Source organism: Podarcis gaigeae (assembly GCF_964106915.1).
Source record: "Podarcis gaigeae genome assembly, chromosome: 1".
Classification (NCBI taxonomy): Eukaryota; Metazoa; Chordata; class Lepidosauria; order Squamata; family Lacertidae; genus Podarcis; species Podarcis gaigeae.
In genome coordinates this window covers 110,561,344-110,576,005 of record NC_139678.1, presented here as the reverse complement: position 1 = coordinate 110,576,005, position 14,662 = coordinate 110,561,344, and the positions used below count along the sequence as shown (strand labels likewise).

Here is a 14,662-nt window from a genome sequence, read left to right as displayed (position 1 = left end):
ATTATATTGGGGATTACCACCTTACAAATACTATATATAATTTTGAAATAGGTTTTATGGGCTCATTAACTATGTACTCCATATGCTGCTAAAGCAGCTTCAAAAATATATGCCATCTACCAACTGTCTTGTAACATGATATATTTTGGGGTTCTGCAAACCCAAACATAATATCAAAGGCAATTCTTCCTGAACCAACTGTTCTTCCCCAGAGGAGATTCCCCAACATTATTACAAATAACCTATGGGATAACGAGCCTCATATAACCAGCATGCTTAAGTCTAAGGGATTAAGATCTAGAGTGAGCTGTAGTGCCAGGCTTAGCTCACTTTGAGATGGCTTGGTCAGGCTTCCTCAACCTCGGCCCTCCATGTTTTTGAGACTACAATTCCCATCATCCCTGACTACTGGTCCTGCTAGCTAGGGATCATGGGAGTTGCAGGCAAAAAACATCTGGCAGGCCGAGGTTGAGGAAGCCTGGACTAGGTAATCAAGCCCTTATTCCCCTTCAGTCTACCAGAGAAGTTCAAGGTGTGAGGAGGGCTCAGCTGGTTGCTGCAGCTCAGATCACATGGCTCTAACAAGCTGCTCTTGAGTTCCTAAACCAATAATTTAGAAACTTTCACCACTGTAACTAAGCCAAGTTTTATTCTTTCGAACTCTCCAGGAAAGCACATGAATCTGACCTTTGGTGAGTTTGCAAGTAAACGATTTTTAACTCACCAAACATGTGGTCATTTTCTACACTAGAGGAGGAACTTGAGAAGGAACTTGGAAGGGCATATTTTTAAATGTATAACAGCCTACATTTCCACGCTTTGCTTTTCTGCATATTCTGTTATTTTAAATCTCTACTGGAGTTCTCTCACCAAAGAATACTTGCCCCAAACTTGGATCATGGCATCCTGGAATTCTCCAACAATTCCTTGAACCAACATAACTAAGGTTTGCATTGCTTTATTTTGATCTCAGTTGCATCTTTTACAGCTAACACAAAACCCTTGGAGTTCAGATTTATAAAAAATTGTGCTGTAAAGGCCCTAGAAATCCTCTCTCTTGGCCCTTTTACTATAACATTTTGCTCAGTGCTGTGTTGGGATTCAACCGCCTGCAAGATTGGTCTGCAGCCACAGCTAACAGGATGCTTCATGCAGTGACCACAACCTCACGTATATGTGATCAGTCTTCACTGAAACAGCACCTGTACAGTCCTTGTATTATCTCTATTACACGTTTGTTATGTACTGAGTTGAATAGGATCCAAAAGGCAGCAGTCTGATTGGTCCACAGGAGCCACCCAATCTAGTTCCAGGTGGAAGGGAATCCAGAACCTGATTGGCCTGCAGGAGAATCCTGGAATTACCTCCACTCTTCCCAATTTACAGATTACAATATTAACACACAATAATACACAATATATAAACAACTAGTCTGGAGCTTGGCATAGTTGGGTGGCATCGGTCCTGGATGCTTTAGTTGAGATTTTCCTGCATTGCAGGGGGTTGGACTGGATGACCTTTGGGAATCCCTTCCAACTCTCTGATTCGGCGACAAAGTAGCACCCCCTGCGGGAAGCAGGATCAGAGAGGCCGTTCGTGATCTGAGACCAGTCAGAGTATTAGGGGATGTGTTGGGCGCTTTAACCCGCTCTTGTCGTTGAGAGAAAAACAAACTACAATTCCCATCATGCAGATCGTCACCCGTCATCTCTTTGGCCAATAGCGAAGAGAGAACCTGACGTCACCGGTGACTTCAATGCACGCGGACCAATCCCTGGGTCCGTTGTGCGGCGCACGCTGAGCGCGAAGGAGGAAAGCGGCCGTTGGCGGTTGGCGGCGGGCGCGAAGGCGACGCGCTATTTGAACAAAGTGGCGGCAGAGCTGAGCGAGTTGGGAGGCCGCGCGCGGGGCATGAGTTGAGTCGCAGCCCCGCTCCGAGAACAAGGCGACCTGGACACGGACCCTTGTTCGCTGCCGGGAGACAGGCTCGGGTTTGCAGCCGCGGCGTCCCTTGGTATGGGGGGAGGGGAGGAGGACTCGTCTCTCGTTATATAAATATGGTGTGTGTGTGTGTGTGTGTGTGTGTGTGTGTGTGTACATGCATGTGTGTACACACACACACACATATAATGTGTGTAGATAGTGAGTGGATATTATGTGTTTGTGTATGTGTGGCTGTATATGTGCATGTGTGTCTGTAGATGTGTGTACATATATGTAGTGTGTATATATCTAGTGTATGTGCATATATAGTGTGTGGATCTATACAGTATAGTGTATCTGTATCTGTGTGTGTGTGTGTGTGTGTGTGTGTGTATCTATGTAGTGTATGTATATATAGAGAGAGATAGATAGTGTGTGGCTATGTATAGTATATATGTGTTTGTGAGTGGTGTATATATATGGGTGGGTGGGTGTGCACACACACAGAGAGAATTCAGTTCTTGCCAGGCAAAGTAGAAGCTTTTTTTTAAAAAAAGAGAATGCTCCTGATTTTTTTCCTGTTAAATAGTCTATCTCCATACTTACTATCCTTGCTTAGAATCATAGAGTTGTAGATTTTGAAGGGACTCCAATGATTAAAAACTTATTAGAGAGACATGGTCATTAACGTCGTGAGGGTCTCATTTTCAGGAAGATTCCAGAAAGAAAGAAAGAAAGAAAGTGGCCGGTCAGAAAGCAGGACTGGCTTTTTATTTACTCCGCCAACTGAATTTCAAAGAATCATAGAATTGTAGGTTTGAAAGGGACCTCAAATGTAATCTACTCCAACCCCGTGTAGTGCCGAAATATTTTAGCCCAACGTGGGGCCCGAACCCACAGCCCTGAGATTAAGAATCTCATGCTCTACCGACTGAGCTATCCTTGTTCAAAATTGTAACAGCCACTTAGTTGCTGAGGGTGAACAGTTTGATCTCTTCTTACATATGGTTTGATTTTGCTACTGGATTTCTTCCCCTGGAAAGCTTCTTTGACCCCACGCCCCTTTTTTAAAATGGTAAAGCTGGCAACACCTGGATGGAGTTGTGCAACTTGTCTTGTGTGAGGGGAGGGATTTACACTTCCCTTGAAAGTGAGCTGTAGTTGAAGGGAGCATCTGCACCCAAACATTGCCAATGGCGGTGCAAGGAGCATCAGTGACCAAGCTAGTTTGCCTGCTACAATCGTATTCCTGGGGAAACGTGACCTGGTAAGTCATGCTCTGACTCCTTCCAAGCTGAATTATTAGCACTGCAAGTAAGGTAGCTTTTAAAGATGGTTTGGAAACTCCTTTTGGCACAGGAGGCTGCATATTGCAGCAATTCTGTACTGGTAACATATTTTGGGTTTGGGACTTGTCTATGCGAAGGGTTGCCTGTTCATACCAAACCTTATAACAGAAAATCAGGCCCTGCAGTCTCACCCATCACTAAGAGGCAGTTACCAAGAGCAAGGCTTTCTTGGCAGTTGATGAAACTCACTTCCACTAAAAATTTATTTGGCTCCATCATTATTTAGTATCTGCACAGAATTTTGCTTAATGGTTGCCATCAATTTGATTTTAATTAGTTTTTATAATGAAAGGTTTTCAGAATGTTGGATTATTTTGATTGTTGTTAGCCGCCCTGAGCCCCCCTTTGGCTGGGGAGGGCGGGGTATAAATAAATTTTTTTATTATTATTATTATTATTATTAGAAGAAGAATTAAGTTGTATTCATTTTGAAGGGTTATGTGTGTGTTAGGATTAATTTTATATGTTCTGTCATGTTGAGAATTACATAGGGTCTTGTGAGAGCTTTTATGGCTAATGATAGCGTTCAGTTGTAAACAGCCCAACACTTAACTCTGATACCTAGATTTTTGCCCTTTAAAATCTAAATGACTTGGATACGTGGGATTTTTCAATAAGCAATTTACGTTTGGCCAGGAAATCAGCAAGCCTGTCTGTCTACCTGGAGAAACTTCTGAGTGACTATACCATAATCTATTTTTAGAATCATGGCCCAGGAAAAAGGTGATGAGGAACTGGCAAAACTTGCAGAACACATGAAGGAATTATGGACTAAGTTCAAAACCACTTGTAGCAATGAGAAGATTGACCAGACGCTGAGGCTGAGTGATTTATGCATGGAGTCTTTATGCAAACTTTCAGGTACAATGTTATATGGGTTATTGCTATTAAGTTATTGTTAAATGACACTTCCTGCCACGGAGGCAAAGGTGCTCTACACAGAAACAGTTTCCTATGTGCAAGGGAGGCTGGGAGGGAGGTTGGTGGGGGAGAAAGAAAAGCCAAATTGGGTCCCATGTCATCACCTGCACTTGTCTCTCAGCAATGTTGGGTTGGGGAGGCATATTTGGGTATCAATAAAATTTGGTGAGGGCCAAGACTTTCAGCATAGCTTATCAGCAAAAGTTATTTAAATCTGTTTTGTATACATTGTTTATAAACCAGCACAAATGTTTCAGGAGTGGGCTGGCAGATAACTCTGTTTTGTTTTGTTTTTAATTACAGATAAATGGTCGAACAGATTAATAGATGGGGACAAGATGATCACTAAATTTCATGAGTACACAGATGGTAGAGTATGAGTTGTTCATTAAATATTTTTGCATGAGTACATACCTTCTTGTCTTCCCTTTTCTGCAACCCCCACCCTGTACACAAACTAACTTGATGCCACCTTCCTCCTAAGCACCCTTTTCACCTTCTGCCCAATAATGAAGAAAATAGCCCCTCCTATTCTGAAGTCACTGTCATACTCCTGCTTTCACTTCGCAATCATGGCCATGCTGCCCACTCCCTCCTTTTTGGCGAACTCCCTTTGCACTCCCCCATTTTCATCTTCCCCTCCCTTTCCCCTCCCTCCTTTTCTCAACTCTTGCTTGCACTGAGACTGCCCCCCATTTCCATGCCTCTTCCTCGCTCCAGTTCTATAGCCCTCTTACTTTTGCAGACATATCTTACTGTATCTTTAAGATGTATGGAAATCTTAGAGCGAGCCTGTCACTTAGCTTCTTTAGTTAGAGAAGGTTAAATAATGATGTTGAAAATCTACGAGTGCTTGCTTGTTAATAAAATACCTGTTCTAAATGGCTACATGGAATCTGGAACTTAATGTAGAAGACAACACATAGTACTAGGAGTCAAATAACATTTGAAGCAGCTATGGAATGGAAGATGGAGAGGTTTGAGTACAGCAGGGATAAAGCAACACTAAGAGGGGGCGGGGAGTGGTAGTTTGGAACCATGGCTGAGGTTTGAGTAGAGCGAGCGAAGGTGGGGGACATGGGAAAATGTGGTGGTTGAAAACAATGTTTGAATATAGTGAGAAGGGAGTTGAGAAGCGCTTTGTTGTGTTAGCTTATAGATATTGGCTTCCAGAGCTGGCCCAGCCATTAGGCAGGGTGAGCCCATGGCCTCAGGTGGCACTCTTGCAGGTACCCTGCCTTGCCCCTCCGCCAGCAGCAAAGAAGCACTGCCATCAGCGCCAATTTTGGATAAGATCACATCCATTTTATGCGAAATCTCACCTCAAATCAGTGAGATATTGTCTGAAAAAAGCACCATCGCTTCTCTGCCATGGCAAATACGGCAGGGCGTGCAGTGTAACAGCAGGGCAGGGTGCCACTTCCTGTTTTGCCTCAAGCAACAAAATAGGATGTGCTGCCTCTGTTTCTAAAATCTAAAATGTCAAACTGTTGTTCTGTTACTAAAGATTAATCAGCAGACTTTGCATTTATGGGATAAGAGGACAGGTCCTTGTCTGGATTAGAAACTTGTTAATGAGCATGAAGCTGATTATAGGAATAAGTGGACAGTTCTCACAATGGTAGGATATAAGAGGTGGGGTCTGCCAATTATTAATATTGGTAGCAATGCTTTTCAACTTGTTTGTAAATTATCAGGAATATGGGGTGAGCAGTGAGCAAAGTTTTCCAAGTTCTCCCTGTTGCATGTAGAAGCCTGTCAGAAGAACAAATCCATTGAGGAAAAACAAGAGAAATTATCCGAAGCACTTGCTGACCTTAAGGATGGCAGAAAGGAAGAGGCAGACTTGATGGCTACTATTCAAGAGCTCAGAGAAGAATTGATCATAAAAAGTAAAAGTAAGTCACAATCAAAATGGTGATAAAGAATTCTAGTTCTGGAGAGATTGGAAAATGCCATAATATTTGAGAAATGTGTGACAAAGGGCCACATCATGTTAGTTTAACTCCATGAAGATGATTTCCCCATAGTGAAATGTGTAATAAACTGTATGATGTATTTGCCTGTGATTTATAAAAATCTGGCAGCTTATGCAAGTGTCACTTCTGAATAAATGCATTAAAATATGACACTTTTAGGAGCTTTACAAGTGTGTTACATTTAGGGCAATAGAAAGGACTATGACTGCAATCCTTGGCATACTTCTGGATAGATATACATAGGATTATACGGTAAGGCTTGCTTTCTAACTTGGGAAGCTAAATGACCCATCAAAATACTTTAATATAAAAAAACAAAACATTGGTGGGAAAGATGTCTTCATATTAAAGTATTCAGTTGAGTAGGAACAAGCCACATCAAGAAAATGAAATTTTGATGGGGCAGGTGGCTCATTAAATAGCATATATATATTTTAAAATAGCATGGATTAACTCCTCATTAGTAGAATTCAGACGAGGCAGCAAACAAGAGAGGCCAAGATTTGATAGGTTTATCAAATACTTTTTTAAAAAATACAACTTTAGGTTAATGGCATGGATGAAAAAAAATACTGCGTCTTATTTTGTTTAAATCTCAGTTAAAAGCAAGCCCCCAGAAGAAATCATGGAAAGACTTCAAAAGTCTGAAAAACTATTTAAAGAGCGGCTTGGGTTAGAAATACGCAAAACTGGTGGTAAGACTGATGTGTTTATTTCTATAATTTCAGGGTGTGACTAGCATTGTTTTGCTGTAGCAGAATTAATCCATTAACTGCCCAATAAAAAGTGCAACAAGTGTGAACTTGAATAGAAACAGTTTCCCATGCAAGTCTGCCCTAACACCTGTACAAAAGGCTGCTGTAAAAGAGAAAGCCTTTGCCTCCAGCATATACTCGTGTCCTGCAAGTGCATTGTCTAATGGATAATTGGTCCTTTCTGGGTCCTATATAGATGAGTGAGAAGCAGCCACCACAACTGTTCAGTGTTGTCAGTAATCTCATTTTACAGGGGCAGCAGGGAAAAGAGGATTTTGCAATCATGGCAACAAACAGGTTGCTTTCTTGTTCACAAATCAGCTTTCGAGGTGGAACACCCTAGCATTACATCATGTATGATTACGCTATCAGTTTTCTAAGTACCTAAAACAAAATGATGCATGCTTCTTTGGGGGGGGGGTTCATGTTGCCTATCCAATCAATTATCACAGTCTTGGATTGTTTTACTTGCGTACTTCCACAAGGAAGAGGCCAGAAATTGGGGTTATTGTACACATTCTCTCTTCCCTTCCAAATGCACTTTTGATTGAGCAATATACTGTGCTAGGTATATGGAAAACGGGTAGGATGGTGGCATTATATAGATGATAATGATATAAGTCATCAGTTAGGGAGGTATCAGTCATCAGAATAGGAATCCTATTCACTGAAGAGGCACATGATCTAATGAGGCCTCTGCTCATGGAAAGGGCTGGAAATGATTTTTACTAGTTTCCCCTGCAGCCTGAGGCTCCCTCTCACTTGGAGTGGAGGGGCAGGGATTGATGAAACTTGCTTTTTCCCATTCTGTGAACAGGAGCATCCCATGAGCAGAACTCCATCCGTGGATCTCTGAATCCAGCCCCCCTAATCTTCAGACCGTAATTTGAACAAAATAGGATGGCTGGTGCTATCTAGTCTGAGCAGATACATTTCTATGTAATGTGAATCCTTTAACTTGGTAAAAATACAGCAGCAGTTTAAGACTTAGTAAAACGTTGCAGGGACATGAAATGCATGCAAATGAATGTTACCTGACAAAATACTGTTTTTGCCTTCAGTAAGTCATTTGCAGTTTATATTCCGTTGTGTTGACCACAAAGATCTTGAGAAACCATACATACTTACCCTTACCATAAATGAAGAGGGAGCCTATGAAGGTATGTATAAAGTTTCTGGGTACTGTTGCATATCATAGTGGAACTGTTTTCTATAAATCTAATCTCAGATCATCATTCTCTCTCCACACACTGTAAAAAGGAATTAGCGTTTAGATTCTGCTTTAAAAAATCACCTAATCTTTGCAGCAAGAATTGTTACCTCCGGTATATTAAGATTCACTAACTTCATGGTTTGGATAAAGTAGCAACTTATGCAACAACTTATGTTTTTCCCTATTTTCTCCTAGTGATTTCTTGTTTTCCTCCTCTGGACTGTATAGAAGAACTGCAGCAAAAAGTGAGGGAAACCAGCAATTTTTCTGCATTTATTGCTAACGTCAGGAAAGCCTTCATCGCTTTGACTTATAAATGATATGTTATATATGTAAATCTGTCTGGATATCTTTTCTGTTTAAATAAAAGAAAATAGGCATTTATCGTAACTATTTGACTTTCAGATAGAGTTTGAGTTGCACCTGGGCTATGCTACCTCTGCTTTTCACGAAGACAGATCAGATCCTGGGCTCCTCAGATTTGAACAGGGTTGCATTTGCAGATCAAAAAGTTTTGCTTTATTTAGAAGCACCAGTTTCTAGGTTGCCACCCCTCCCCCCGCCCAGGCAGGGCAGATGTCATTTCCCCCTAAAACCTTCTGTTTCATTCAGAGCTGCCCATGGAATGTGGGCACATCAAACTCAGTCTCTGAACAAGGTATAGTAAATGTCTGCTTTCACTGTATAACTCTTAAAAAAACAACCAAAAAATCAGTTTCCCGCCCAGTACAAGCTAACACCAGTCCCATTAAATGACAAATATCAATATTGTGGTTCCTTAACAATGCAATCCTATACATGTCTACTCAGAAGTAAGCTTCAATGAGTGCAGTGTGATTTACTTGCAGTGAACTGTGTACAGCATTGCAACTTTAGTGTTGGTATCACTGCTTCAAAAAAAAATTAAGAAGGAATTTGGTATTACAATTGTTTTTAATTATTTACGATGATGACAATAATTTAACGAATGAAAGTTGAGTTTTATATAATGCCTTTCAATATTTTATTTAGAACATGAAAAAGTTCTAAACAAAGAAAGAGCAGGCACTTAGAGAAGCTTGAATTGATGTCTTGTCAAAGTGAATAAATCCATATTGTTAGTTGCACTTGCAATCTGTCCCAGTTGTGGTTTTTCAGTTTAAAAAGACGTTTCGTCATCTTCATTGAGGCTCCTGGTGGTAGAGGGAATTAATTCTTCCACATATGTAGCAGGGAAAATACCTATTTTCCCATTGAGAGAGCCATACCACCATCCATCCTCTTCCTTCTGGTGAATTTCAATCACATCACCTATTAAAGGAATGTGCATAGTGTTACTTTAACTTCCTTGGTCTAATAAAGCAGATCTTAAACACAAGTTTCTTAAGGAAGCTACATGGCTTTAGAAAGTACTCTGTCTCTATCATCCTTCAAAAGAACAGAAGGGTTTCTCTGTGAAGACTAAACCAGATAAACCATTCTTGAGTATGTATGGCTTGTGCTTTTAAGTGTTCTTCCATATGCATGCTTAGAGCCAAACTAGATGGAGAGTGGACAGGTTTTAGTCCTTCCCCCAGGAGTTTATTTCAGTATAAAGTTAAAACTCTACCCCTGGTTTTGTAGCCAGAAATGCAAGGATTTCAAGCTAGTCCCTCTGTTGGCCACTGAGAACAGGATGCTGGAGTAGATGGGCTTTGGGTCTGATCCAGTGGGACTTTTCTCTTACATTGAGATTAGAAGAGGGAAAATGTTATCGTTACCTTTATTCAAGCAGAGCTCGTCCTCCCTTTCACCGTGGTAATCATATAAAGCTGTACAAGTTCCATACACTGAATCACCATTCTCTGGCGGTAGAGCTGTTGGCTTTGAATTGCTAACAGCTACTGGAAAGTTTGGACAAAAGTGATAATATTTACAGCAGGCTATAACAAATACAGTCTTGTGGTAATAACTAGCTCTTTTAAAACAACAACAACCCAGGTATAGCTCCTGAATTAATTTTTTGAGATGGAGAGATTTGAAAATAGCTTGGATCTGAAGGGCCAGGAGTATTTTGTTCCATTTTAGGTATGTTGACCCCTTTTAAATTATTTAAGAAAACTGATGTTTGATTATACCGTATTTTTCCTTCTATAACACGCAGATTTTTTCTTCTAAAAAGGAAGGGGAAATGTCTGTGCGTGTTATAGAGCGAATGTGTGGTCCCTGGAGCCGAAAAATCATGCAAAAATCAAATCGCGGCGCTGCACGCTGCACTGAGAAGCGAAACCTGAAAAGAGGAAGTGGCTGCTTTCCTGCATTCTGCCTCAGGGTCTTACTGCCCACCCTCCTTTGTTTCGTTGCTGTGTTTGCTGAAACGGAACAAAGAGCAGGGAAAGCCCCTCCCCTCCAGGCAAGCTCCGGTGCTGCTGGGGGAGAGGGAGAGAGAGGGGGGAGGGAGAGAGAGAGAGAGATGGCTGGCTTGGGTGGGGGGAAACTTTTGCCTTTCTTTCCTCCCTCCCGTTAAATCCCTCTCCTGCATTCTTAGCCAGCTGCTTCTCTGCACACCCCTCTAATGTCCCTTCTTTGTTTTTCCTTCGCTCCCCACTTAAAATGTGGTTACAAAGCATGGATCCTCAGGATCTTTGCATTGGGTCACCCCAAATTCACCATCAGATCACATAGCATGTCCATGGCTACAGCCTGCCCCCCCAAAATCACGCACCCACTGTTGCCTGGGGCTGCAATGGTGCAAAAATGTGGTTAAAAAGCATGGATCCACAGGGATTCTCAGGATTTTGGCATTGGGTCACCCCAAATTCACCATCAGATCACATAGCATGTCCATGGCTACAGCCTGCCACCCCAAAAAATCACGCACCCACTGTTGCCTGGGGCTGCAATGGTGCAAAAATGTGGTTAAAAAGCATGGATCCACAGGAATTCTCAGGATTTTGGCATTGGGTCACCCCAAATTCACCATCAGATCACATAGCATGTCCATGGCTACAGCCTGCCCCCCCCCCCCAAATCACATACCCACTGTTGCCTGGGGCTGCAATGGTGCAAAAACGTGGTTACAAACCATGGATCCTCAGGATCTTTGCATTGGGTCAGCCCAAATTCACCATCAGAGCACATAGCATGTCCATGGCTACAGCCTGCCCCCCAAAAATCACGCACCCACTGTTGCCTGGGGCTGCAATGGTGCAAAAACGTGGTTACAAACCATGGATCCACAGGAATTCTCAGGATTTTGGCATTGGGTCACCCCAAATTCACCATCAGATCACATAGCATGTCCATGGCTACAGCCTGCCCCCCCCCCCAAATCACATACCCACTGTTGCCTGGGGCTGCAATGGTGCAAAAACGTGGTTACAAACCATGGATCCACATGGATCCTCAGGGTCTTTGCATTGGGTCAGCCCAAATTCACCATCAGAGCACATAGCATGTCCATGGCTACAGCCTGCCCCCCAAAAATCACGCACCCACTGTTGCCTGGGGCTGCAATGGTGCAAAAACGTGGTTACAAACCATGGGTGCACAGGGATTCTCAGGATTTTTGCATTGGGTCAGCCCAAATTCACCATCAGATCACATGTCTGTGGCCACAGCATGAAGCACAAAAATGATACATCCACTGTTTCATTCAGAATGTTTTTTCCCTTGTTTTCCTCTAAAAACGATGTGCGTGTTATGGTCAGGTGCGTGTTATAGAGCGAAAAATACGGTAGTTTCCATTTTGGCCTGGCAGTTGTACTGCTGTTTTCCCTTTTTGAAGGGAGCATTATTTGCTTCTGGACAGAAAATGTACCCATACTATATAGCTGTACGTGCGTATTTCTAGAACCTGATAGCCCCATTTCCCACCATCATGATAAATTTGAAGGACTGGAGGGTGGCAAGCACTCAGAAGATGCAGAGCCTCACCACGGAGGAACAGGGAAGAATAATCCTATTATTATTCTTTAGAAGACATTTAAAGAAGCCCTGTATAGGGAAGCTTTTTAATGTTTTATTATGTCAGATGGGTGGGGTTCAAATAATAAAATTATCATCATCATCATTACTAACACAATATTTGAGCTGCCAGCAGGCTCAGCTGCTTTTTATGCTTTTAATTTGTACCGAAACTGTGAGAGACATCTTACTAGCTTTCTCACTTGCTCCTCAGCTTTCTACTGTTACAGTGCTACCTCGGTTTTCTAACGTAATCCATTCTGGAAGACTTCCAAGTTCTGAAACGTTTGAAAACCGAAAACTCAATAGCCAACAGCTAGGCCTCAGAATCTTGCACTCAGCGGAAGCCGTGTGACATGTTCGACTTCTGAGGCATGTTCAAAAACTGAAGCGTTTACTTCCAGGTTTACAGTATTCAAAACCCGAAATGTTCGTCAATGGAGACGTTAAAAAACCAAGGTACCATTGTACCAGAATGGCAGCCATTTTGCCAACTATGTGATTATGAGAGAGAAGAGAACCCTAGACTTCACATGCTGATCCTGCAATGGATTGTGTCCTTACCTGGTGGACAACTTCTGTTAATTCCTTCTTCACTGGTGGCCCCTGTGCTCAAAGTTTGCTTAAAACGTTTCTTCTTAACAGGGCAGGTGATTGCCACAGAGTGATGCACACAGTCCTAACAGTTTTGGTGGAAAGAAAAAAACATTGTTAACAGGAGAAATGCTAAAAATTGAATTGTTTTGGGCAAAAGTACTGTACCTAAAGGAACGTGAAAATAAATATACTTGAACAACACAGGGATGCAGTTTGCACATAATGCTAAGCCAAACTATAGCTAAGTGTAAACATGTAAGCATTTGCATACTCTGAACAAACGTTGGCTATTTCACTCTTCCCCAATTGCTAAGATATGTTTTGATAGTCTCCCCCTCCATATGTTATGGTGATTACTGCGGAGAAACCCCAGACAAACAGTTATATTTTCTTACATGAAGCAGCTTTCCACAGGATTCTGTTCCATAATAAGACTGCATCTTTACAAGTAACACTAATAAACTATATCCCTTATCACTTTTGAAGTTGCCAGTAGTACATGTGAAAAGGATCTAGGGGTCTTTGTAGACCACAAACTTAACATGAGTCAACCGTGTGATGCAACAGCTAAATAAATAATGCTGATGCTGATGCTATTGTAGGCTGCAACAACAAGTATAGTGTCCTGATCAAGGGAAGTAATAGTCCCTCTATATTTTGCCTTGGTCAGACTACTGTGTCTAGTTCTGGGCACCCCAGTTTAAACAGAATATTGACAAACTGGAATTTGTGCAGAGGAGGGTGACCAAGATGATCAAGGGTCTGGAAACCAAGCCTTGTGAGGAATGGTTGAAGGAGCTTCGCCTGGTAAAGAGGAGATATGATAGTTATCTTCAAATATCTCAAGGGCTGTCACATGGAAGAGGGAACAAACTTGTTTTGTGCTGACAGAGTTATTCAACAGTGGAATAGACTGCCCTGAGAGGTAGTGGTCTCTCCTTTCTTGGAGGTTTTAAAGCAGAGGTTACCATCTGTAATGTTTGATCTAGTTGACATTCCTGCATTGCAAGGGGTTGGACTAGACCAGTGGTGGCCAAACTTGGCCCTTCAGCTGTTTTTGGACTACTACTCCCATCATCCCTAGCTAACAAGTTTGGTCACAGCTGGACTAGACCCTCAGGATCCCTTCCATTCTATGATTCTAAGTTGTTTTTATAATTATCCCCTGTACTCAGCTCTAGCAGGCAAAATTTCCAGTGGAAAAATGACCTCCCTCCTTCCCGCTGTCTCCCGACCTGATTTGGAGGCTGGCAACGGGGAGAAGCGCGCTTCTCCCCATTGCCAGCTCCACAAGCTGGGGGACAGTGGGGAGGTGGAGCGCCGCCATCCCGCTGTTCCCCGACCTGCTTTGGGCTTCAGGCAGATATCCGCAAGGCGTGGGAGCCCGGCAGGAAGTCGCGCCGGTCTCCCAGGGCTTGCAGAGAGCTGCCTGTTCTGGGGGCTGGGGTCGGGGGAAGCTCGGGCTTCCCCCGCCCCAGCCCTGCGCCTGGGGGGGGGGGATTTTTTCCCCTTTATCCCCCCCCAAAAAAACTAGGTGCGTCCTATGGCCCGGTGTGTCCTATGGGGCGAAAAATATGGTACTTTGAAGAGTAATTAAAAGCTTTTGTTTAGCTCTATTCTAATCATCATCATCATCATCTTTCCCAAATGTATGCTCTTACCAGCAATGACATACTGGTCCCACTAATGGCAGGTGAAAGAACCAGGATGTACAGAAGGCTGTAATAGTTTGTGGGATTGGGCTGTAAAAACATATCCTCCAAATTAGCCTCACACATGTTCCCTAAAAGTGCTTTGACACAGGCCACAACCCTTCAATAGTACCTTTTCCTTCCATTTTGAAATGCAGTTCCTGGGTTCGACTGGTTTGGGCATCTGCTCGATTTCTGCAAGCACAGTCGCCAGCTTGAAGTGGTTTGCATGCAGAAGGATAACTTTCAGAGATGTCTAGTAATACAGATAGTTTTTTTAAAAATAAAAATACTGTTAGTAAAATGGTAT

The 14,662-nt window shown here is 42.5% G+C and overlaps 2 protein-coding genes across 5 annotated transcripts in view; one reads left to right on the top strand and one right to left on the bottom strand.

Moving 5' to 3' along the window:
- The first annotated feature begins 1,754 nt into the window (after nucleotides 1-1,754).
- Nucleotides 1,755-8,530, top strand: SPC25 (SPC25 component of NDC80 kinetochore complex). Of its 2 annotated transcripts, none has more exons than XM_083714846.1 (7): nucleotides 1,755-2,014; nucleotides 3,976-4,133; nucleotides 4,497-4,562; nucleotides 5,945-6,091; nucleotides 6,772-6,867; nucleotides 7,989-8,087; nucleotides 8,336-8,530. In XM_083714846.1, the coding sequence occupies exons 2-7, from the start codon at nucleotides 3,980-3,982 to the stop codon at nucleotides 8,458-8,460; spliced, it is 687 nt and encodes a 228-aa protein (XP_083570972.1). In that variant the 5' UTR covers nucleotides 1,755-2,014; nucleotides 3,976-3,979; the 3' UTR covers nucleotides 8,461-8,530. The 2 variants fall into 2 exon arrangements, with proteins under 2 accessions (XP_083570972.1, XP_083570973.1); XM_083714847.1 differs by having other exon boundaries at nucleotides 1,800-2,014; nucleotides 3,909-4,133.
- Nucleotides 8,531-9,054: 524 nt separating this feature from the next.
- NOSTRIN (nitric oxide synthase trafficking) overlaps nucleotides 9,055-14,662 on the bottom strand; it is a 34,724-nt gene continuing 29,116 nt past the window's right edge. Inside the window, exons 13-16 of one of the 3 annotated variants that reach the window (XM_083710257.1) lie at nucleotides 14,486-14,608; nucleotides 12,629-12,743; nucleotides 9,880-10,002; nucleotides 9,055-9,430 (exon numbers count right to left, since the gene is read on the bottom strand). In XM_083710257.1, the coding sequence (XP_083566383.1) occupies nucleotides 9,279-9,430; nucleotides 9,880-10,002; nucleotides 12,629-12,743; nucleotides 14,486-14,608 (513 nt within the window). In that variant the 3' untranslated portion in view covers nucleotides 9,055-9,278. The remainder of the gene's footprint in view (nucleotides 9,431-9,879; nucleotides 10,003-12,628; nucleotides 12,744-14,485; nucleotides 14,609-14,662) is intronic. The other 2 variants (XM_083710258.1, XM_083710259.1) reach the window with 2 other exon arrangements.